Below are 24,882 nucleotides of genomic sequence, written 5' to 3'. Positions count from 1 at the left end.
CCATTCTGGCAGCCTGTTCAGAAAGGCGGGGTCTCGGGCTGGGTTGGGATAAGGGGATGGAGTCTGTGTTTCACACGCCCGCATGCAGTTATCCTCTGAGTCATGCTGACACTGGTTTTCTACGCTAAGTGCGCACCATCTGGGGAGCTTGTGGTTTTGTTTGTTTGCTTTTAATTAGCGTCTGAGTTCTAACTTTGAGATGCTCGGACGGTTATTGTGGAATGCTGTTTGGGCAAAGAGATTAGGAGAACAGGGGGGAGTAGGTGAGGAATGGGAACCTGGGAAGGAAAGAGGAAGCAAAACAGGAGGAAGAGGAGGAAGAGGAAAGTGGCATGGTTTCCAGCAGGGATCCTGACCTGAAGCCTAGGCTGAGACACCTGCTGGAACCACGTGCTGCCAGAGAAGCATTTCCCTCAATTCTTCCTAGTACCTCCTATCTGCACACTGTGAAGACAGCTTTAATATCACCTGAGTGCCCAGCTCCACAGGCTGGGTCTCTTTCTGCCGAGGGAAGAGAGACTGAACTTCAGACCCAGCCCGCTCAGCCCCCTTCCTGCATCCCATCTGCCTCCCTGGAGCTTGTACATCTGGTTCCGTTCCTTGGAAATGTCTTTCCTTCTCACTGCTTCTCTCTCCTTGGGGACCACTTTCCTGATTCCTGCCCAGAAGAATGACCTGGGGCCAGCAGGCTCTAGCTCGGGAATGTCCCCATCGCCTCCTCCTAAGTCCAGACTTCCAGGTGGGTCTTTTGAAGTGATTACATCAGCCTGTTCATCAGAAACGTTCCAGCCCTCCCAGGAATCTCTCTGGGACAAGCACACGGTTCTGGCTAATTTTAAATGTAATTAAAAGATTTTCTTCCTCCCTTTCTTGCAAGGCATGCTCCATTTTCATATCCCCCCTCCTTGGAACACATTTCCTCTGTGGTCTTCAATCCTTTTTTATTTTTTATTTTATTTTATTTTTTAATATTCTAGACCCCACCACCCCCAACTCAAAATACTTACAAAAGCGGTAAACCCTTGGCTCATTGAGGGTAGTTTATCAGAAGATAGCATTTTATAACGCAGAAAGATTTTTTAATAGGATGTGGAAAATGTCTTTCTCCCCACAACACCAACAATAAAGAAAAAAGGAATTAAAATAATTTTTCTCTAAATTGCTTTCTATAACCCGTTCAGCATTTTCAGGAACATAATTAAAACATCAAACAGTTTTCCTGCTGGCTATGCAAAACTGTGAAGACTTAAGCAGGCACTATTATTAGATATTAAAATGGACTTGAGTATTTATGTAAAAGATCCACTTAAGGAACCATTCATTTAGGTTTGCTCTGCTTAGTATAAAGACACGAAAATACCTGTTCCTAATAAAGGCTGTAATTGGTAGCAGGAGGATTTTTAAATATATATATATATATAAAATATGTATTTTGTTCACTGTTTTTCTAGCTTAATGTGACTAATTTTACCCTTCAACTTTATCCCTAAGGAAAAACCTAGAAAGGAAGGCTATTACCAATACATGAAGCTTACTCGTCTGCTTCCTTTGGATGTAATTGCGTTCAAGAAGGCTAGTAGCTGGGCAATTTTGGTTTAAATGAGTACATAGCCTGGAAAGGATAAATTAACCTTTGAAGGACTGAAATTAGATCCCAGTAAGTGACTGTCCTTGCTGAAGGCACACAGAGTCCAGGGCAGGCGGGAACTGGCCAACGGGAAGAAAGGAGGAAGGGCAGAGAAGAAATGGTGGCAGCCCTGGTTGTTGCTTTTGATTGTCTAAGGTTTATAAACACCGTCCGAGGAGGCTGGAGTTTTGTTCCTTTTTCACAAAAACCCTGCAGGTTTCTCAGATGATGACAAAACAGAATCAGGTCAACTTGCTGGGCTCTTCTTGCCAGCACCTGACGTGAAAAGACCACAGGAACACACACAGGATAGGCATGGAACGGATATGGGGGTATCATGTAGAAATTGGCCCTGTCTCTTGGGGGACTTGCTAAGAAAGAGGAGACACGTGGGCAAACATGCATGATGGTGTGGGCCAGGTGTCCTCTGAATGGCTCAGAAAAAAAAATTGAAAGAATAAATTGTTTTTAGCTCAGGACATAGCATAAATCTTCTCACGGTGACAGCGTGGAAGCAAAAAGACACGCCAGTTTCCAAGACGCCAGAGTCCCATGAGCTACAGAAGCCATGGTCCACGTGGCCCTCCAGCAATTGTTGTGATACAGAGCTGGCCAAGGTTTGTGGACGTGATTCATATCTTCAACCGACACCCTCAAGTCCAGCTTTTGCTCTCTGTGCGAGCACAAGCGTGTACATGTTCGTGTGTGCAGGTAAATACAAGTGTGCAAGTGCATACGCCTGCAGAGACCGAGGACGACCTCAGGTGTTCTTTCCTCGAGTATCATCTACCCTATTGATTCGAGAAAGGGTCTCTCACTGGTCTGGAACTCACCAACTAGGCTAGGCTAGATAGCCAGCAAGCCCCAGGGATCTGCTTACCCTGCGTTCCCAGTACTGGGGTTGCAAGAAGGTGCCACCACCAGCTAGCTCAAGGGGGTAGAACTAACATCCTGAAGCTCCATCTCCCAGCCCAAGGCTTTGCTTTCTTTAAGAACTGGAAGAAGAGTTAACAATGGATCTGCAAACACTAGCCAGATTCCCATTCCCTGCCAGGTACCCGGGGGTGGGGAGAGCAGGGGAGAAGAAGAAGAGGAGAAAGTGGTCATGGCAAAGGTAACATCTGAACAAACACCAGAATGTAAATCCGTCCATCACCGATCCCACCAGCTAAGCCTAACAACTCTAGAAAGAACACGATTGCTACTCACTGAGTGTTGATGTCGTAGGAAAGATGGAATGACCCTTAAGAATGTATTGGCTGGAAAGACTGACTTAAGAATCGGAGACTTGAACTTGAAGCTGGTAGAGCTACTGAAAAGTCTGCTGGAGAAGAATACTCACAGAGAGACTCAGGGGAGGCCATGAAGGAAGGATGATGCATGCTTTGGCAGAGACATTGCTGGCACCTAAAACAGAGTTCCGAGGAGTGAGAGCCCCCCCCCCCAAGGGAATAGTTCTCACTACCTTTCTCTGGTTCTCCATCCACTCAAAGAACATCCCAGCCCTCATTATCATTCGATGATGCTGGCCAGGGTTATTCTGGAAGGAACCAGGGCCGGGAAAGTTTCTCCTGCCAAATTCTTGATGAAAGCCTTCTCCTCAGTTCTGTAGCACTCACCCACATGGTAAGGGCTAGCCCAGACCTCTGGCTCCAAAGTCAAAACCCATGGGCCACAGATCAGGGACATACCTGGGCACGCCACCGCCTCCCAATCAAAGCCTTGATAGATGGTAAACAGAAGGCATAGAGCTTGGTGGAGCTGGAAACAAACACTTATCTAAAGCCAGAGAATCTTGTTTCATTGTCCTGTGTCGAAGTGAAAACAGCTCCCAGAGTATCCCCTAGAGAACAAGATGCTCACTCAACACGTGAAGTTCAAAGTCACTGAGAGTCAGATAGCACAGCTCAAAGTGTCTGTGTGTAATAATGCTCCATGGTGCTGCTTTGTTTGGGGCTATGAAAAAAAGGTTGAATAGTATTAGGCCTTGACATCAAAAATCATTTTTAAAAAACATGTCTGTAGTTGTTAGCTGCCAATATCCCATGCGCAATTCTCAAAGCAACAGCCAAGTGCTGCAAAGACCAGGGGGCGGCTATTTTTCCTTTCTTTATTTTTTTATTTTCCTTAACTTTTTATCATTTTCTTAGTTTTATTTTTTGTTATTATATTTGGGTCTTGATTTTTGAAACTGATGAAAACTTTTGATGTCCTGAAACCAATCCATGCCTGGAAGCCACCAATTCAGCGTCAGATATAAAAGAACCCTGTGCACACATGGCCACCCAATAAGATGAATTTCTTGCCGTCTTGCAGGGTGTTCATGTGTGTCCTATGGTAGACCAGCAGCTCTGAACAGGGAGTGCTGCCAAGGACCCAGAACCCACTGTGGCAGAGAGTCATAGAACTTTCCTTTCAAAACAAGGACAAATCTTTGGCCTGTCCTTTGAAACAACAAGCAAGAGGAGGGCCGCCTGGCCTAGTAGGAATCAAGTTTGTGGACATAAATTGGAAGTCTGACTTTTTTGTTTTGCCCCTGTACATCAACCCACGGGCAGTGCCAAACCTCTGTGCCAGCCAACAGACAGGAGCCTACTTCAGGGTGAGCTGTCCCTTCAGACAAGGACTTTGGGCCACGCTGGTGTCTGCCTCTAGGATCTGTCATGTTAGTCAAGACAGAACATCTGGCTTCTGGTTTGAGTGATCCTGCAGCTACGTCACAGGCTTGCACACATTCGCCCCTGCTTTATCTCCTTATCTTCCTGCGTTCCCTATTTTCCCACTTATTCTTGATCGCTCGGCCTTCCCTTGCCACACTCCCATCTAGCTCCTGAGGTAGAATCACCATCCCCTCTCTCATCCCAACTGCCTACCTCCACTGCAAGTGCTCACTGGCCTCGCAAATCCCATGCCATTGGAGTTTTGTTTCCGTTCTTAGAAGCGGCTTCTAAGCCCTCTATAGGTGTCTTGTTTCTTCTCCTCCCCTGTACCGTTCCACTTAGAACACTGTCAGACACCTCACAGAAAATGCTTCTCTAGCGTGCCCACAGCCTGTTTGAATCCCTGCTTTGGGACAATGTACCCTCTAAAGATTTGTCACTCGCATTGGTTTAATAAAACACTGATTGGCTAGTAGCCAGGCAGGAAGTATAGGTGGGATGACCAGACTAGGAGAATTCTGAAAAGAGGAAAGGCTCAGTCTGCAGTCACCACTCAGATGCAGAGGAAGCAAGATGAGAATGCTATACTGAGATAAGGTACCAAGACACGTGGCTAAACATAGACAAGAATTATGGGTTAATTTAAGTTGTAGGAGATAGTTAATAATAAGCCTGAGCTAATAGGTCAAACAGTTTATAATTAATATAAGCCTCTGTGTGTTTCTTTGGGACTGAACGGCTGTGGGGCCAGGCAGGACAGAAACCTCAGTCTACAAACCCCACCAGTGGTTCCATCATCTCTTGGTTCTGTTTGCCCATCAGACAGCCAGAACCCTCTGCAGCCTATCTCCACCTACCTTTTCTTCTTCAGCACCCTTGAAAGGCAGTTGCTGTCATCCAGCCAAGATAAACCCCTGCTCTCCAAGCATTGCTATGCCATCTTTCTCCACACTCTCGCTCACACTTGCGGCTCCTTCTGCAATGCCCACTGCCACTGCTGCCTCCAGACTTCATTCTATATGTGCACAGCAAAAACCTTTCTATTTCACAGATGAGTAAGAACTGCCAACAATCATTATTCTTAATAGTGAGAAAATAGAAACACATAGCTATGTACACTGTTGGACGAGCACACAATGGGCCAGAATGCAAGTGTGGGTGGGGCAATGAGAAAGACTTGATATGGCCTCATTAACCCATGTTCGGTGGATTCATTTGGTGATACCTGAAACTTTAACAGATATAATAATAACCAAAATCAGCACAGGAGGATCAGTCCAAATGGGTCCGGGTGTTTCCATCTCAAGCCCATTTCTGAAATCATGTCTCTTGAGAGATGATGGCTAATCTCATTGTCAAGGTTTTAGACTGAGAAATGTCTAGATCAGTAAAGCACACGTTGGGGTGTGTCTGTGAGGAGAGGGCTCTGGTCTGTTGAATGGATAATTCACTCTGAACTAATGTAATGAATGGATTCATAGTCTGACAGCATTAGCAGGATGGTGGAGACGTTCAAAGACAGAGCCGAGTGGAGAAGGCAGATTGTTGAGGGATATATTCTTGGCTGCATCTAGAGTCCCCTCTGCTTCCTGGCCCTGAGCAGATGAGCAGTGTCTACCACATTCACAGGATCCCACTGCCACAAAACTCAGCCTCACCTAAGGCACAAAGCAATGGATCCAGCCACCTTGATAAATCTTTTTCACATATAATCTTATCATTTGTTAAAGATGAATGCTGATTTGCATGCTAATGAGATGGATATGTTTGCTTATTTTTATATAAAGAGTTCAATCCAGGCTAAATATTTGATACTGCAGGCCATGGAGCATCTTCAACACTTTCCACGGATGAATGATATTTTGTTTCTACGGTTGTCGATGCTGGGAACGCCTCCTTGCATGAACACATTGTACAAAACAGCGGGAGAATGCTTAGGGCCATATCAGAAGTTGTTGGAAGTTCTGTCCTAATCCTAAGTCAAAATCCACTGAGCTTTTAAAATAAAACTCAACTTACACATTCCAGCGGGAAATTTTTAAAAGTAAATGTTCAAATACAACGCGGTGCGCAGATTTAATGCATATTGAGAAATTGTTATATTTCCATAAGGGTAGAAATGGCGCTGTTCATAGCATGCGGCAGTCTTATAGCTGAGCTGAGGTGTCTCGGCAACATGTGTTGTTGTGTGTCGAGGGACAACATGTGTTGTTGTGTGTCGAGGGACAGCACGATCAGTGCCAAGTGAGGGTGCTGCGTGTTCGGAGCTCAGGCTGCAGGGAAGGCACAGGCTGCGGCCCAGGCGAGCGCTACAGAGGAATACATTTGTAGGTGTTGCACACTTAGGAACCTTCCATCATTGCCAAATTTTTCCATGAACACCCCTCCCCCATCCTGCCTTGCAACCTCACATGGGTGTCATGGCACACCGTTTAGAAAACCGTGGGACTGGGACCGGAGCAATGGCTCCATGATTAAGATCTCTGACTTGTCTTCCAGAGTCCCCGTGTCCCAGCTCACAATCACCTCTAGCTCTAGCTCCAGGGGACCCAGCAGCCTCTCCTGGACTCCAAAGGCACTGTAGTCACATGCTCATACCCCCCATATATACATACATAAAAATAAAAATAAAACCTGAAAAAATAAACTGAAGCCTAAACGTCCATGTTAGCTACACCTGATGTCTTGCTATTTGTTTACTTATTTATCTTTTAACAGCCTCACAGGAAATTAGTTTGAAGAGAGTACCTCAAGAAACTTTTACTTATTTCTTAAGACATGATGAAGACCTGGATCCAACTGACTTCTAGCTCTTTCTTTGTAGCAAGTTCAAGGGACACTTGACAGTATTGACCCCAAACTACAAAGACTGTGTGCAACATTTCCTGGGGATGCCTGTCCCTAGGAGAAAGGATATCCCGAGTCTTCAAAACCTAAGTAATAACTAAAAAGCCTTCCACCATCTCTTCCCCCACAGCGCACCTGGCCTAGGACAGGTGCTATAGATCGAGACCAGTGTGGTGAGTGACCTTCAACTGACCTCTGCTCGCTCCTGACAGTTGCCTTAACTTGGAGCACAACCCATGAGCTTGGAGTTGAAAAGCCCCCCACACGCGTGTTTTCCCTTTTGGCTCCCTGACACCTTGCCAATAGGAATAAATCAGCGCCCTCATTATTTCTAATTCGGAGAAAGGCAGTTCTCCCAGGTATGGAGGAGGAACTGACAGGAACCACCCAGCTGGGCAGTATCTAAAGCAAATGAGGGAGGGGAACACAGTCCCTGCCTCTCTGGAGAAACAATGTATGGGTGGAAGAATGGATAAAGAGTTCCCGTGAGTCACCCACCACCATGGTTGGCATGGGTTGTCAACTTGAGGGGCTCCCGTATCACCTGGGAGACAAGCCTTTAGGCACGTCTGTAAGGGAGTCTCTAGCTTGAGTTAAGTAAGTTAGGAAGATTCACCCTAAAACATGGTGGCATCACTCCATGAGTAAGGAAGGGCCTGAGACTAAACACAGACAGTGACCCGTGCACCAGCAGTGAGGATCACCCTGCTTCCTCACTATGGCAGCAAAGTGACCAGCTACTGAAAGCTCCTGTTGCCCAACTTCTCTGCCGCCACCGACTCTACCCTCCAACTGTAAATAACCCTTCCTTCTTTAAGGTGCTTTTCTCGAGAAAGGAAAGAAATAGACCACACTATTCTTAACCCTGGCAGTAATGGCCCATCCCAGGCACTGAGAGATGATCCTGTTGAACCATCTCTGGAGATAAGAGAGCTTTTCTTCGCCTTCTTAGTGAGCCTACCTTCCTGCCCTTGCCAGCGGACTCAGCCGGGCAGTTACTTCCTGTGAATTTACTGCTCAGGATCATTTGGCCTCATCTCACAAAGGGTGCGTACGATTTTCACAGATTTTCCGAAGCCACCCAAGGCTCTCTCTTTGCTGGGTTTTGAAGGGAATAAAAAGTTTCAGGTAAGCCAGTGTGATTTTTATAATTTCATAAAGACATTTGACATCAGAAGCTTCCAGGACTTCCAACGTCCGGGTCTCTGTGGCCTGACCCAGCATGAGGCGAGATGCCAAGAGAAGAGACGCATTTGCTCTGCAGCCCTCTGCAGATAATTAGCACCGTTAAGGCACAAACAAATTCCTGCCTACTGCTCATCGATGTGGCTCTCTCTCGTGGAGGTCTGGGAGACAGGGACGTTTTCTTCCTCAACCAAGGCACGCAGAGGTGACTGGGGAGAGGCGCAGGAAGATGAAACCCGAGTCTAGGAGTCTCGGGAAGCAGCACCGCGACACATTCTGTGAACTCCTTCTGGTTTGCAAATGAAATTTCTCCCACAGACAACGCAGGCAGCACCAGGGAGCCCCAATTGAAGACACAACTCATGAAAGTCTCCTAGTCAGAGCTGGGGGAGAAAGAATTCCAGCCACCGAAGGCGGTGCAGGAAATAATGAACCGCATTAACCAAGAAATCGCAAAGGCATCTCTATTAGACAGCTGCGCGGGTCAAAAGGAACCAGACAGCAGAGGAAACTCGGGCTCCTCGGGATAATTGCAGCACAATTAATACAGGGTGAGTCACTGCCCTGGTGGAAGTGGCTCCGGCTGCGAGAGTGAGAGAGAGAGACGCAGATCAGTTCCTTCCTCTGCCCACATCAATTCCCCTTCCTTGCCATCTGTGGAGCCTAAAGAAGAGTCTTCAGGAAGCAGGTCAACAAAATGACCACTATACACACACACACACACACACACACACACACACACACACACACACACACCCCACACTTGCCAGAATCCACAGGTATTAATACAGAGAGGGCACTGCCTAGAAACCTGGTAATGGATTTTAAAGATTTCTACTCTGGTTCTCAGACCCACTGGGCCTCTGCCCCGTGCCGGTGCCTCACAGAAACAGCCAGGAATAAAGAGAAGGCAAAAAGAAAAGGGAAAGTCACCTGGGTATAATGTATTAAGCACCTGGGGTAGGAACACCTGGTGCTTGGTGCTGGGTGATTGGGTGTAGGTGCTAGATGCTGGGTTCTGGGGCAAGCTTTCCTCCCAGTATCCTATAGACTGAGGATTTCTAGCCTCATTCCACAGAGGCAGAAACAGTCTTGTCTCAGAGATGTAAAGAAAACAAGCCAGAGAGTAAACAGGAAGCTGCAAAGTAGAAGTTGGGGAGGGAGAGGCACACAAGTAGAGAAACAAACAAACCTGTGAACCCTCATATTCTTCTTCCACGGCCCTTGTCCCCCTTTTCCTTAGATTCCCTATAAGGCAGAACTCACTGAACAATGAGAAAAACCCCATGAGCTGGAGATTTTCAGACCCACACTGGAGTCATTCATGAGGCCGAGCAGAGCCCTTGCTCTCATGGGACACAGAATCAAACCCAAGCAGAGGAAGAAAGCACGGGTCAGACCCTGGGCTCAACTGCCACAGAGAAGTGTGTGACAGATGTACTTTCACGGGTGGATTCTGGATCAGAAGAAGGCTCTGAAGAGAGAGGTGGTCACACATTAAGCTCTGAACATGACAATCATATATTTTAATCCTTTGCTGGGTATAGCTCACTGGCGGATTTGCTCACTTGCAGGCCATGTACAAGGAAGGTCCTGGGTTTCATCTCCAGTACTGGAGAGAGGGGAGGGGTTAATTCCCAGCACCGAGTGTGGCAGCTGTTAGCCTCCACATTCCTCCCTCCTCACCCAGCAGCGCCTTTGGAGGAGCCGTTCCTGGGATACAGGGCAGGCGGGAACAGGCCAGTCAAGTGACCCAATAACAATATCTCTCACCTTCCTGGCTCTGTGAGAAAGCAAATTCAATGACTATCAAAGTTGCAATCAGAGGTTGTCTGGAGCTGGGTCACAAACCCTACTGTTAGCCGGGTATAGTGGAGAGTGTTGCCATTCTGGCACTTGGGAGGTAGGAGCAAGAGAATCTTAAGTTCAATATCAGCTTGGCCTACACAGCAAGTTATAGACAGTCCAAGCTATGTGCTGAGACCTTGTTTAAAAAATTTCTCAGGACTGAGTGGATGGGAGGTCTCTGGGGATAAAGGTTCCTATAGGAAAAGCTTGATGGTGCAGTTAAATCCTTGGAGCCTACATAAAGGTGGACAGAGGGAACCAACTCCACAAAGTTGTCCTCTGACCTCTACGTGTGTGCCATGGTTTGTGGCACACACACACACACACACACACACTGGGGGAGGGGGAAATCACAGAGACAGAGAGAGGGAGAGAAAGAGGGAGGAGAGCACACATAAAAACAAATATTTTTAAAAACTTTTAGCAAAAGGAGAAAAACAGACCACCCTGAATTTTTCAGAGATTTTTCACTTAGTATCTGCTGGGGGCAGCAATTCACACTACAGTGACAGGCAAGCATGAACCATCTAAAGCTGGTTCGTCCCTCTCCCAGAGAACTGGGTTAGTGGTAGCAGACGACAGAAGGTTTCAAACCATCTTGATAGGAATGGAACTTAGCTGTCGCTGCAGTGAGCAAGTCCAAGGGCAGAGGAACTTGCTGGGAAGCTTAGCAAAGAGTGAAATTCGAGACTCCATCTTTCTGCTCTGCCTTCCTCTGAGCCTGAAACTACGGACAGGGACGATCTCTGCAGCGCACGGTAACTGTGATGGCTTGAGTACCTTTCATTCCTGCCGCAATCCACGCAATCCATGCAATCCATGTTGGAGTTTGGTCCCAGGCAGCGGTGCTGGGAGGTGAGGCTGAGAGCTGGATAGGCCGTGGGGCTCCTTCCTGTGTGAGTTCTCACTCTTCCACAACAGGAGCAAGTTCCTGTAAAGAGAACTTGAGCCGGGGGTTGCTTCTCTCTGTAGCCTGCAGAAAGTCCTTCTAGAAACAGGGCCAGCGCTAGCACCATGCTCTTCCTGGTCCTCCCAGATTCTTTAACTGTGAGGTGAAACAATCCTCCTTCCTTTAGGAATTACCCAGCCTCGAGTGTCTGTCAGAGCAACAGTAAACAAATGGAGAACAATTGCCTAACCCATATTCACTCAATTTATGCAACAGAAGAGAAAAGGATTAGCCCCCTGCTGTAACTAACCACTAGGGACTGAAAAGAAGATTCTGGCTCATTAGGGTCCTGTTCCCATCCTGACATCGCCATGACAAGGGAGGCAGACGCTACCTAAGCAGCAAGGATCACACATCCTGGTTTTGTTTTGCTTTTTACTGTCCAGGCATTACGGGGAATGTAACTGAGTGCTGAAGCATCTACTTCATATGCACAAGGCCCTGATTCAACCTCCCGCATGAGATTAAAAGCCTGGAGCTGGAGACCAATATGATGCCGGCTCCTCCGAGTTAGGGGAGCCAGTGGACCATAAAATGGAAGCTTTGACTCAGTCTCTCAGAGCAGTGGGGAACGGAAAAGACACAGTCACTGGTAATCGAGCAATGGAGAAAGTCCACTTAAAAGGACTTGATTATCAAAATAATCATAATAAAATAATAGATGGCCCCGGGTAACATCAGCTGTCACCCCAGAGAGGACCAGGTGACCTTTACCTTTGAATATTGCATCCATCTATTTGACTCAGATTCCCCACCTATCCAAGAAAAAAAAAAGGACAATATTAAGAGCTCCCTGTAGGGTGGCTGAATTTGATGTGATGTGATAGGCCTGGCCCCTAGTGCCCCTTTGTAAATGGCGGCAAGCCCTGCTGGGTAGGAAAGTTGCTTCCTTGAGGCTCCATCCTCTCCCTCTGCTCTGTGTTTGAATTTCCCAGGTACACACGTGACTCTCCCACCCTTTCATCTAAGTGCACTAAGCAACAGTCAAGGGAATACGGCAACCATCTTGTCTCCAGAACAAGACTTCTGTAAGTATGTGTGTCTCTTTTCAGAGCAGGAGGGTTTGGTTGAAGAGAAGTTGGATGTTAGCAAAATATTTTCCTTCATGCTGATTTCCTGAAAACCGTGTGTAACTTCCTGGAAGGTTAGAAAACAATCTGCCCTGTCCCTCACTTCAGAAAAGACATCGAAGGGGGTGGACTTCAGAACACGAGCTCTTTAGTGGAGTGGGGAATATCAAGGCATGTTACTACTTTTGATATTGCCTCGATGACAGGAGTGGGCGCAGAAATGGAAGTTCAAAAAAGAAAAGAAAAACAAATTCAGAACAGACAGATGAGCAGAGCTTTGTCATTCAAAGAATAATAAATGTTTGCCATGGCCTACTGGGCAAGGCAGTTGAGGTAAAGACAGTGGGTCTGCTCAAGTAGCAATTAGATGCTATCCTGGGGGGAACACGGTGTTACGAGAGAGAAGCATCAATGTGGTAAATTCCAAGCTTCCAACACTGCCTATGTTCCTTCTGCGCTCTTAAAGGTCTGCAGTCCCAGCAGAACGAGCAAGCACAGAAATTAGGCCCAGCAGCATGCCCTGGGAAGCTGGGCCTACAGAAATAATGCATCTCAGGCAAGACCACGGTGCGTGATGCTCAACTGTAACACTTGCTCCATTCCTATTGTTTCTCGGGTCTTGAGAGACACAGATGGTGCCAGCCAGGGAATAGGAGACAATCACATCCTCTGGGTACCCACGCGCTCTGCTCAGCTAGGCCCAATTATGCCTCATGAAGCCTGCTAGAGTCCCAGGCTGGGGAATACAATGCTATACACAAATAGTGTAGTCAAGCTGTAATTGATTCTAAATAAAATGGCCATTGCTAGGGTGAGAGCCTTTCTCCTTGAAAGCACATCCTGGTTTTTGTCCTATCCTAGAATCAGGTGTCTTCATTTTCTCTCATTTGCCCAATATAGGTCAAAGTCAAGATTTTTAGGAACATGACTTTCTACATTTGTGGCGTGGAGGTCCTTCACGTGCTGCTCTTAAATGTTGTCCCAAAGACACAGTTCGAGTTAATTTCTTTAACTCTTTAACACACGGCAACTGGCAGAGTGATGCCCCCCAATCCTCCTCCTGAGCCACACTGAAACAGTTATGCATCCTACAGAGAAGCTGGGACCCAGGGGAAGATGAATGATTGGAGTGATCCAGTGTGCCAGAGGGATCAGCGTTGACATGGGCAATAGAACCAAAACATCAGATGCACTCAGACAGCAGAAGCTTTGAAGAACAACTAAAATCGGCAAAAATAAAAGGACAGGGCTAAGGATGTTGCCCAGCATGTGTAAGACTCTGATACAGACAGACACAGAGAAACAGAAACACAGAGATGGGGGAGGGAGGGAAGGGGACTTGGGGAATACACATGGCTGGGCTGAAAACAAGAATGAGGCAAGCAGGGAACAATCTCATCATTTAGAAACCGACATGTGTGCGTGTGTGCGAGTGTGTGTGCGTGAGAGAGTGTATGTGAGTGAATGTGTGTGTGAGAGTGTGTGTGAGTGTGTGTGAGTGTGTGTGAGAGAGTGTGTGTGTGAGAGTGTGTGTGAGTGAGGGTGTGTGAGTGTGTGTGTGAGAGTGTGTGTGAGAGTGTGTGTGAGTGTGTGTGTGAGAGAGTGTATGTGAGAGTGTGTGTGAGTGTGTGTGAGAGAGTGTGTGTGAGAGTGTGTGTGAGTGTGTGTGAGAGAGTGTGTGTGAGAGTGTGTGTGAGTGTGTGTGTGAAAGAGTGTATGTGAGTGAGTGTGTGTGTGAGAGTGTGTGTGAGTGTGTAAGTGTGTGGGCACACAAGCTTGCTTTCATTAACAGAAGCATAAAAAGACAGAACAGATACAAATCAACAATTTCAAATTTTGGCTCCAAAGCAGGTTGTGATTTTATTGATTAACTTCCGGTAGGAGACAGGAAAAGGGTCAGAGAAGATAAATTATTTTAAAAGGAGAAAGTAAATGGAGCTGATTCTCCACTAAGTTCCTTTTTTAAAAATAACTTTAAATACATCATGTAAAACTGCATAAAATCACCGATGAAGCAAAAAGAAATTTAATTTTTTTTCAGACAGAAAAAATATATCCACAAAAGAACAAGAAATAAAGGAATCTTGGAGGCCTACTGAGAGAAAAGGGAATGTATTCTAATCTAAGAGAAAAGATTTTTCCGCTACAATCTCATATCCACTCAATTTGTATTCAAGTGTAAAATAAATACTCTATGTATAGTAATTCAAATGAATAATGTTAGAGGAGTTTATGTAACATTTATTAATGTTAAACTCAAACTCTCTGAAAGACTTAACCTCAGTAGAAACAAAACGATTCAAACAAGGAACAGATGAAGAATACTAGATACAAGTTTTTTTTGATGGGATAGCGTTTAGGAAAATATTAAATGCTGTCAATATCTGAACAAAAGGAGATGGGAAGGGGTAAAAATGAAGCTGAGATTCACAGAGCATGAGAGCATGCGTGAGTGTGTGGAGTGTGTGCGTGTGTGAGTGTGTGTGTGTGAGAGTGTGTGTGTGTGTGTGTGAGAGAGAGTGTATGTGTGCGACAGTGTATATGAGTGAGTATGTGTGTGAGAAAGTGTGTGTGAGTGTGAGTGTGTGTGTGAGAGTGTGTGTGAGTGTGTAAGTGTGTGGCCACGCAAGCTTGCTTTCATTAACGGAAGCATAAAAAGTAAAGGGTGATTAAAAAGAAGTGTGTGGGAAGGGAACTGGAAAGCTGGCTCAGCCTTTAAGGCGTTTGCTGTCTTCTCAGAGGCCTGGAGCTTGTTTCCAGCGCCTTCATCCAGTACTCATTTGCCTGAAACTCCACGTATTCCATTTCGGCATGAGGTGCATTGGTAGCAGCATATTGAGAACGAGCAGGAGGCACTTAGCCCCAGTCTTGCCCAGCTGTAGCTGGTGCCTGCTTGACTGGGAGCTCTCAGTTCATCATCCCAGGGTGCAAAGCTTTGGGCAATTTGCTATGTGAATAATCCTGCAAGTGAGAAATGGGGAGTGGATGGCAAGCCCCAGGACACACACTGCATGAGGCTCTGTGTCCTGAGTCCCTAAGATGAAGCGTTTGAACAGTGGGCAGTACTAGACCCCAGGACGACTGTACCTCCCTGGAACTCAGCCAGTGAAGGGTATGGGGGTGTGTGATTAGAGAGAAAAAAACCACTGTTTTGCACCAAATAGGCACAGCATCCATCTTTGCTTTTTGCCCAGGGTGATTCCCAGCTTCTGCAGAATCTAAAATAAATCTGCCTTGTTTTCATGGCTTTGATTCTCCAGTACTCTTTCTCTGCTTGTTGTTTTTGACACGGAGACTCTGAAGCCGTCTTCTGGCCTCCTCAGGCACTTACATATGTGTGCACATATGTGCATACCCAGAGAGAAACACATATAACACACATACACCCATAATTTTAAAAATCTAACAAAAAAGCGTATGGAAAGTATCTCTGATAATGGCTTTGAGAAAGTATAACCTCCCTCTGCTTTCAGCTCTCTCTCTCTCTCTCTCTCCAAGTAATTGAATAAAATATTTTTAAATAAATAGAATAAAATGGAATTCTGGTCTGGTATTGTAGCACAAGGCCTTTAGTTCCACTACCCAGGGGGGCAGAGTCAGGCAGATCTCTGTGATTTTAAGGCTAAATTGTTCTACAGTGAGATTCAGGCCATTCAGAACTACACAGTAAAACCCTGCTTCAAAAAAATAGAATTCTGATAATAATCAATAAATCCAAAATAAAGTCAGAAAGAAGAAACGGAGAAACCAAAAGCAGATGATATAAAACCCCAAAACAAATAGGAAAATGATAACATAAAATCCAGTCATGAGATGAACTACAATAAATGTAAATGGATTAAAATTCTAAAACCACCAGGTGGTGGTAGCACATGCCTTTAATTCCAGCACTTGGGAGGCAGAGGCAGGTGGATCTCTATGAGTTCACAGCCAGCCTGGTCTACAAGAACTAGTTCCAGGACAGGATTCAAAGTTAAGAGAAACCCTGTCTCAAAAACAAAAACAAAACAAATAAACAGAAACTCTAATATCTAAAATCAAGAAAAGAATAGCAAAGTAAAACCTATCTGTATCTTGTCAATAAGAGACTTGGTTCAAACATAAATCCCAAATAATTGCTAAAAATAACTTCAAACAAATAATATTTATAAGAAGACAAGTTACTATTTTGTTGCACAATAAGTAGACTTCAAGAACAAAGAGCATTATGTGAGAAAGGGAGGAACATTTCTCAAAGTTAAAAGTGTAGTGAGGAGCTTCGGGCAGGCCTGCTTTTCATCCTGCCCAGCTCCCAGCCACCAGCTAGCTTATGCCCCGAAATAACAACACACAAATTGTGTTCTTTTAAACACTGTCTGGCCCTTAGTTTCAGCCTCTTACTCACATCTTGACTAACCCATATCTAATAATCTATGTAACACCACGAGTGGTGTCTTACCGGGAAATATTCAGCATGTCTGACCCAGTGGCTGGCTTCATCGCATCTGTCTCCCTAAGGAGAGGCATGGCATCTGACTGAGCCATCTACCTCAATTCCTTCTTCCTGTTCTGTCTACTCCACCCACCTAAGGGCTGGCCAAGGCAGTTTCTTTATTAATTAACCAATGAAATCATCAGATAGATAGAAGACACACCTACATCATTTCCCCTTTTTCTGTTTAAACAAAAAAGAAAGGCTTTCACTTTAACATAGTAAAACTACATATAACAAAAGTTATAAAGCAAGAATTACAGTTATAATATTTATATCTATTTTATCTTTTATCATAACAATGGAAAACTATAACTATCTATCCATTCTTCAACTCCATCAAAGACTCCAGAAAGATATAATACTACCTAAGTAAACAAGAAATAATCAACTTCCAAACTCTAGAAATCACAGAGACATCTTGCTACCTGGACAGTCACCCAAAGTTCTTTTGTACCATTGGGGCATGCATCTTCGGCCTACAGGCCCATAAGTATCCAGCAGACATTTCTATGCAGCAGGAAATTTCGAAGGCAGTTCAGTCACTATCTGCTGTGTCCTTCAGAATGTCTCGCAGACTCTTTCTTGAATCAGGAATCCCAAAGAATCATCTCACCTTTAGGAAAGTTCAGCAGTCCTCTCTCTGCTGGTTCTTTGTGTTCAGTTTATGCATTAGTCCAGGCAAGAGCAGTTTCTTGCCCAAATGGCTGTCAAACTCCATAAGGATCCTCTTCAATGCCCATCTTCCTCTTGAAGCAGATTGCTGCTGCCAGGAGCAGACGTGTCTCATTGTCATGAAAAATCCTAAGTTATTAAAACATTTAAAATGCCATATTCTGTAGCCTTTGAAAGATATGAAGAATGTCTATCTAACTGAAATATATCTCTACATATCTAGAAAATTTAATAACATGACTACAAGCTTAACTATTATCAATGATTATCCATTAACAACCTATATTTCCTAATTATACATTACATTTTTAAATGAACTACACAATCACAATACCTTAATCAAGAGCAGAAATACATATACATATAACAAAATTGACCTTAAAACCTATACCAATGTAAATTATTCATATCTATATCATCTCCCTCTTTAAATGTAAAAATACATTTATAAACAATGTTTGGGAACATGGGCACAGTTATTTCTCTCTAAACTGCTTCTTGCTGAATGGGGATGCTGTTAATTAGATCTTTCATGGTGTAACCTGTGTGCCAGGTTCATCTCAGTCATCAGTTGGGTAAAGTAATTTTCTGAAGGTGTTCACAGCAACCTTTCAGGAGGGCGTGGTCTATCATACTATATTGGGATAGAAGCAATCCACAGGGTTTCATTTTCTGTAAAAACAAAAGAATCTCTTTTCCAAAGTATCATGTCCTTAGATCCAAATTTTAAAGTCAAGGTATTTTCAAAACATCTATGTTGTATTAGTTCAGCAGCATTTATAAACAAATATCTTTTAGCAGCTGTTGCTTCTTCCTCAGCATTTAAACAATTCAAAGAGAGCATAATAGCATACAGTATCAAGATTTTCTGTGTATTTTCCATCTTTGTATGGATTTATTTTAACCTCTATTTCATTTATTTTTACTTTTAACTTTGTCTCTGTCATTTCTAGAGTTTTGAAAGTAGCTTACTTCTTGTTCACCTAGGTAATATTGTGTTCTTCTGAAGCCTTTGATGGAGTTGAAGAATAGATAGATATAGTTTTCCTTTGTTATGATAAAAGATAAAGTAGATATAAATATTGTAACTAATTCTTACTTGATAACTGTTTTGTTATATGTAATTCTGCTGTTAAAGTTAAAGCCTTCTTTTTTGTTTAAACAGAAAAAGGGGAAATGATGTGGGAGGGTCTCCTGTTTTAATAAAGAAACTGCTTTGGCCAGCCCTTAGGTGGGTGGAGTAGAGAGAACAGGAAAAAGGAAGTGAGGTAGATGACTCAGTCAGATGCCACGCCTCTCCTAAGTGAGATAAATCGCCATGCCTCTCCTCAGTGAGCCAGATGCAATGAAGCCAGCAGCCAGGTCAGACATGCTGAATCTTTCCCGGTAAGACACCACTCGTGGTGTTAAACAGATTATTAGATATGGGTTAGTCAAGATATGAGTAAGAGGCTGAAACTAATGGGTCAGGCCGTGTTTAAAAGAATACAGTTTCTGTGTAATTATTTCAGGTGTAAAGCTAGCTGGCAGGCGGGTGGCAGGACACAGCCCACCTCTCCTTCTACATAAAAGTATGAATTCAGCCAGGAAATAGTGGCACACACCTTTAACCCCAGCACTCAGGAGGCAGAGGCAGGCGGATCTCTGTGAGTTTGAGGCCAGCCTGGTCTACAAGAGCTAGTCCCAGGACAGGCTCCAAAGCTACACAGAGAAAGCATGTCTCAAAAAACCAAAAAAAAACCAAAAAACAAAAAACAAAAAAAAAAAAAGTTTGACTTTATCAAGAAGACACAACAATTGCAAATTTGTTTGTTGGATAGCAATGTTTCATTGTATATAAACTGAATAATTTATAATTATGATTCATATTTAGTACTTCCCTGTACCATTTCTTCTTTTACACAATAAAAATACTGTATAAAATATACTGTAAACAGCCCTGCCAACCCATCCATCTAAGTGACTTTCAAGAGTGCTGTGCCCAGCAACAATGTAAGGTACTGATTGCCAAGGGCATGAGACAAATCTGCCAACAAAGAACACTTGCTGCTGTCAAAACATGTCAACACAAATAAAGGATTAAGATCAGAATATGTTATCTGACCACAATTAAATTATAAATCTAAAAATAGAATATCCAGTAAAATACTCCCAAACATTAGGACGTTAAATGACATACTTCTAAAATCTGGATGAAACTGGCTATGCTGATAAAAACATCAAGGCTCCCAGCACCTGGAAGGCAGAGGTAGGAGGATCACAGATTTAAGACCATCTTAAACTGCACAGTAAAACCGTGTTTCAGAAAAGAAGGGAAAGTAGAAGGGAGGGAGGGAGAGAAGAGAGGGAGGGATGGCGGAAACCTGACAGGTGAAAGACACACACTGAGGATAAATACTTGGTGATTTCACCAGGTTCTAACAGACCCCTTAAGACACTTGGCACTTACTGTTAGGCTAACGAGATACCTTCAGGAAAAGGAGCCCCAATCCCCATCCAAAGAGGGGAATGGATGGACAAGATAAAAGGAATGAACTCAAATAGTAAGGTCGCACAAGGACCACATTAGGTTTTTCCTTTGTAACCCATTCTTGAATATGAATTGAAAGAAATGTGGGAAGGGAAGGAAAAGACAAAGGGAGGTCAACAGGAAAAGCGTCCAAAATAGTATTAGTTTGGGAAACAGAAGGAAAGTTTTGCTCATTGGTATCTTAAGAAGCCATTGTGGCCGGGCGGTGGTGGCGCACACCTTTAATCCCAGCACTCGGGAGGCAGAGGCAGAAGGATCTCTGTGAGTTCGAGGCCAGCCCGGTCTACAAGAGCTAGTTCCAGGACAGGCTCCAAAGCTACAGAGAAACTCTGTCTCGAAAAACAAAACAAACAAACAAACAAACAAAAAAAGCCATTGTGGGAAGAAAGAAATGAAGTTGGGGATTAGAACTGGGTTAGAAGATAAAAATACAGGGTCAGGGAGATGGATCAAGGGCTGAAAGTGTCTCCCTGATGGATGGGGAAAACTGACTCCCAAAAGTTTTCCTCTGGCCTCCACATGTGCACTGTGGCATGCTCATGCCTGAGTGCGCGCGCACACACACACACACACACACACACACAGAGTAATAATAAGTAAAAATATAAGAAAATATGATTGTTGGGATTAAAACACCCACATAATATATATGAGAGATGATATGATAGAGTTAAATTGGAACAATTTCTCTTTTCAACAGTAGACTGTAAAGAATTACCGAAGAACAGTAGAAGAGAAAATGGTCCAACTTCCCCAAATTCAAGTATACAATAGTCAACCTACACTGACAGAATGAATGGAAAAAAAATCACATACTGTCAAACAAATGTAACATTTCAGAATATCAAGAATAAAGGAAAGATCCTTCGGGTAATCTTGGAAAAAATGGAAGATTGTTCAAGAATCTGATTGGTGCCGTGTCTGTCATCAGATCATTGCATATCCATTGACAGAGGAAGGTCTTTATTATTGTCATATAATTTCATACCAGAAAAGGTGACATGGAAAGATACATAGCAAAGACTTTCTCAGACATGCAAATGCTTAGAATTTATCACTTTTCTTGCATTCCTTCTTTGGGAGTTACTTGAAGTCGTGCTGTAAAAGGGAGGGGTATAAATAATAAGAAAAGGGAAGATAGGGAATCCAGAAAAGACTGGAATCAATCAGAGGGCAATAATGGAAATACCAGAATAACAGTTACCCTTCTATCCTGAGAGCAATGAGCTTTTGTTTACAGATCCATTTGGGACTTTTGGAAGGCCAAGTATGAGAAAAAATGGGAAAGGAAGAATTTGAAGATACTAAGAATGTGACTTTTTGAAAGCAATTTAAGAAGAAAAAGGGAATGTCGTCACTAGAAATGTTTCAACACTGACAAAAAAATGTAACAGGTGACGCACAACATCTTTTTATAAGGGCAGTCAACTCTACTAGCAAAATTATAAAACCACTTCTATATCAATCTTACCCACATGTGCCTATGAAAATGAATGAAATGAGCATGCCTAGGTCATTAGTGTCTTTTTGAGATGCCATTTGGCAATAATCACAAGAAAATTTCAATTCACATATTTTTTGGTGCAAACAGATGTTTCAGGAAGCTTCAGAGGAGACATCATTGTGTTCCCAGCATGGTGAAAGGCCTGGAAAAGCATAGGACTGAGAAGAAACATTTAAATAATGGCAACATTTAGCTATTAAAAATTAACATAATTTAAGAGGATGTGATGTGTGTATGTGTGTGTACGCTTACCACTCACATGTGACCCATGTGTGCATGTGTATGGAGGCTAGAGGTTGACGCTGGGCATTCCTCCATGAGTCTCCATCTCTTATCTGAGACAGTCTCTCACTAAACCCGAAGTCCATGGATTCCATGACTGGCTGGCCAGTAAGTCCCAGGCATCCTCTTTTCTCCGCCTCTTACCCCAGGCTACTCTTTCTTAATGTAGGTTTTGGGTCATCAAACTCAGGTCCTACTTTACCAACTGAGCTTCTTGTCACCTCCACAACCGAGAAGACATGGTTTTCAGAGGGTTAAAGAGACATGGCTGTTGTCCTGAACATTTTGTAATTTATCTTGTGTGAGATTGGACCCCAGATTGTAAGATATGAAAATAAAAATTTAAGTTCACCAGGAAAAGAATGAAATTTTGTGTCTTTTAATATGGGCATATTTAAATATCTATGCTACCATCTAACAAACTGTTACAGCTTTGTAACTTAAATAATATCTAGTTATTTAGGGAGGAGACAGACATTTTTATCTATGGATTTTTAATTGAAAGAGCCTTTCTATAAAGCACTTTGGTAGAATGTAAGAAAAACCTTAGAAAGTGCCCATTCTCCTCCAGTGAGTGAAGCCAATTCCAAAAGTTGATTGCGACAAAATAATTTGAAAATGCACCCACAACACCGCAGCCTCAACTGCAAGATTTTTCTTTCTTTCTTTAATTTGCATTTTAATTTTTATTTTTATGTTTGATTTTCTTTGAGGTGAGGGCAGATACGAAGGGTTGGAGAAATGAGCAGGCTTGGGATGTGTGATGTGAAACTCACAAAGGATCAATAAAAAAAAAAGGAAATGTACCCACAGGTTTAAACAAAAGATAGTTCATCGCAGTGCCATCAGTAAGGCTGAAAACACCAGTACCAACTTCAGAGTCCATGAAATACGAATATTGCCAGTTGGTTTGGATGGTGCTGTGCGGTCATTTGAAAATTGTGTTAGGAAAAGAAAATGGTAACTGTCCTGATCATCAGAAGCCACTTTGCTTGATCAAGAATGACATCCACGACATATCCTCAGTACTTCTCTGTGGATAGCGTACTCATCCTTGTTTATTCTGCAGTATAACTTCCTGCATCCAGAGAACAGATCTCGAGCATCCACTCCTAGAGTGCAGTGTGCTCAGTCCTGGCCAGGACAGCTGCTCAGTACTTGCCCTTAAGATTGTTGGTGAGTTGGAAGGGGTTGTTCATGCCTGTAATCTCAGCATGCAGGAAGGGTATCCCGAATTGGAGGCTAGCCTGAGCTACAGATTCTGCCACAGAAAACAGAACAAGGTGCTTGAAGGTTAGATGCTAGTTACAACAGATGGCACCACTGAGCCTCTGGGTTTGCCAACAAAATTCTTCAGTTATTTTCCTTCTGCATCTTTTACAGATGGGGGAGATAACCCATAGGAATACTCCTTGAAAGTTCATTTGGATAGTTGAGTATTTTGCTCAGTGGTTGAGTTGCTTGCCTAGCAAATACAAGGTCCAGGGTCTCTTTCTCAGCTCCAGAACAAATAGAATTCATTTAAGACAGGCTAGGCAGAAGCAGAAACCCTTCAACAGCAGATAGCCCTGCTGGGGATGTGGCTAGTCGGTAAATTTCTAGCCACGACAACACTCAAATGAATATGCCTATGTACGCACACACACACACATGAACATGTGCACATGAACCCAAATACACATGCACCCACGTGTACTCAAATGAACATGCTTAGGTGTGTGTGCATGCACACACACACACATACACATTAGTGAGTCCCAAGAACACACAACTATTTTTTACTTTATATTCTTGCAAAGGATCTAGCCATCTCCAAGAGCACACACATTTTCAAAGGAAACTGCAGGGAGAGATTCTAAACTGAGCTTAAGTCAAACAATTACTTCATCATCTCTTCAGTGGTCTGAATGATGATGCTCCTTCCAAATTCAAGTAGAACGTAATCCTAATACATCAGCACTGAGAGATGTGATCTTTGGAAGACAACTGTGTCATGGAGCTCCATCCTCAGGAGTGGATTTAAGTGTCTTACCAAAAGACTTGAGGCAGACTCTACCCTTCTTGCCCACGGTCTTCCAGCATAACACCATTCCTCTCACCCAGGGGACCCCCTTAGAGGCAGGGAGCAGTTCTAACCAGAGCCTGAACATCCTGGTGCCATGATCTTGGACTCACACACAATGGCAGAATATATTTCTAGCCTTTGCAAAGGATGCAGTTTTGCAGGGTTCTGCTGTAGGGACTCAAAGAGGCCAAAGCAGACCCTCACACAGGAAACCTTGCTTCTGGCTCTCATGTCCTCAGTATCCTCAAGGACATTCTTCCCCTTCTCTGTTTTCCCCGCTCCTAGCACTATAAGCCAGCCCTCCCGTCCTTGTGAGTCCTCCGCTCAGCATTCTCATAGTGCTCCTTCAGAGTGCTCAGCATTCTCATAGAGCTCAGAGTGCTCAGCATTCTCATAGTGCTCAGAGTGCTCAGCATTCTCATAGTGCTCAGAGTGCTCAGCATTCTCATAGTGCTCAGAGTGCTCAGCATTCTCATAGAGCTCAGAGTGCTCCGCATTCTCATAGAGCTCAGAGTGCTCAGCATTCTCATAGAGCTCAGAGTGCTCCGCATTCTCATAGAGCTCAGAGTGCTCAGCATTCTCATAGAGCTCAGAGTGCTCCGCATTCTCATAGAGCTCAGAGTGCTCAGCATTCTCATAGAGCTCAGAGTGCTCAGCATTCTCATAGTGCTCAGAGTGCTCAGCATTCTCATAGTGCTCAGAGTGCTCAGCATTCTCATAGTGCTCCTTCATGTCATACATTTCCAGTCCTCAGCCTCAAGGCCGTTTCTGTGGGTGCTCCCATCCACCCAGAGAGGTCATCGACCGTCCCCAAGGCCCTTTCCTCCCTTTTCAACCCATCCTGACTCTAGGTAAGAAATAATGGTTCCAGTAAACACAAATTTGGTTTTATTAACCAACGTTGCCACCGTGCCATGAGACTGATCCAGGGTATTGAACCATAGCCAGGCGTCTGTTCATGCCAGAGAAACTGAGAAGGCAACATTTCAGAGCTCTACTCCAAAGTTTCGTGCACTAAGAAGGGCTATTGACTCACATTAATTATCCACGATTTTCATGAACCCGGCCTCCAGTCCATAGTATTCTTTGAATATGAATTAGCCTACCTCACTCCTCACAACAGTAAGAACTCATGGGAAGGGAACATGAGGATTTGACGTCAGGTAAAT

At 43.9% G+C, this 24,882-nt stretch overlaps 1 protein-coding gene across 1 annotated transcript; it reads right to left on the bottom strand.

Moving 5' to 3' along the window:
• Window positions 1-24,046: 24,046 nt before the first annotated feature.
• Window positions 24,047-24,454, bottom strand: LOC119806380 (histidine-rich protein PFHRP-II-like). The gene has a single exon (XM_038318084.1). It carries the CDS (start codon window positions 24,452-24,454, stop codon window positions 24,047-24,049), a length of 408 nt encoding a protein of 135 aa, XP_038174012.1.
• Window positions 24,455-24,882: the final 428 nt, after the last annotated feature.

The sequence above is a fragment of the Arvicola amphibius genome, chromosome 1 (assembly GCF_903992535.2).
Source record: "Arvicola amphibius chromosome 1, mArvAmp1.2, whole genome shotgun sequence".
NCBI lineage: Eukaryota > Metazoa > Chordata > Mammalia > Rodentia > Cricetidae > Arvicola > Arvicola amphibius.
Note: the sequence above shows the minus strand (reverse complement) of the source record. Positions and strands in the feature narration are given on the sequence as shown.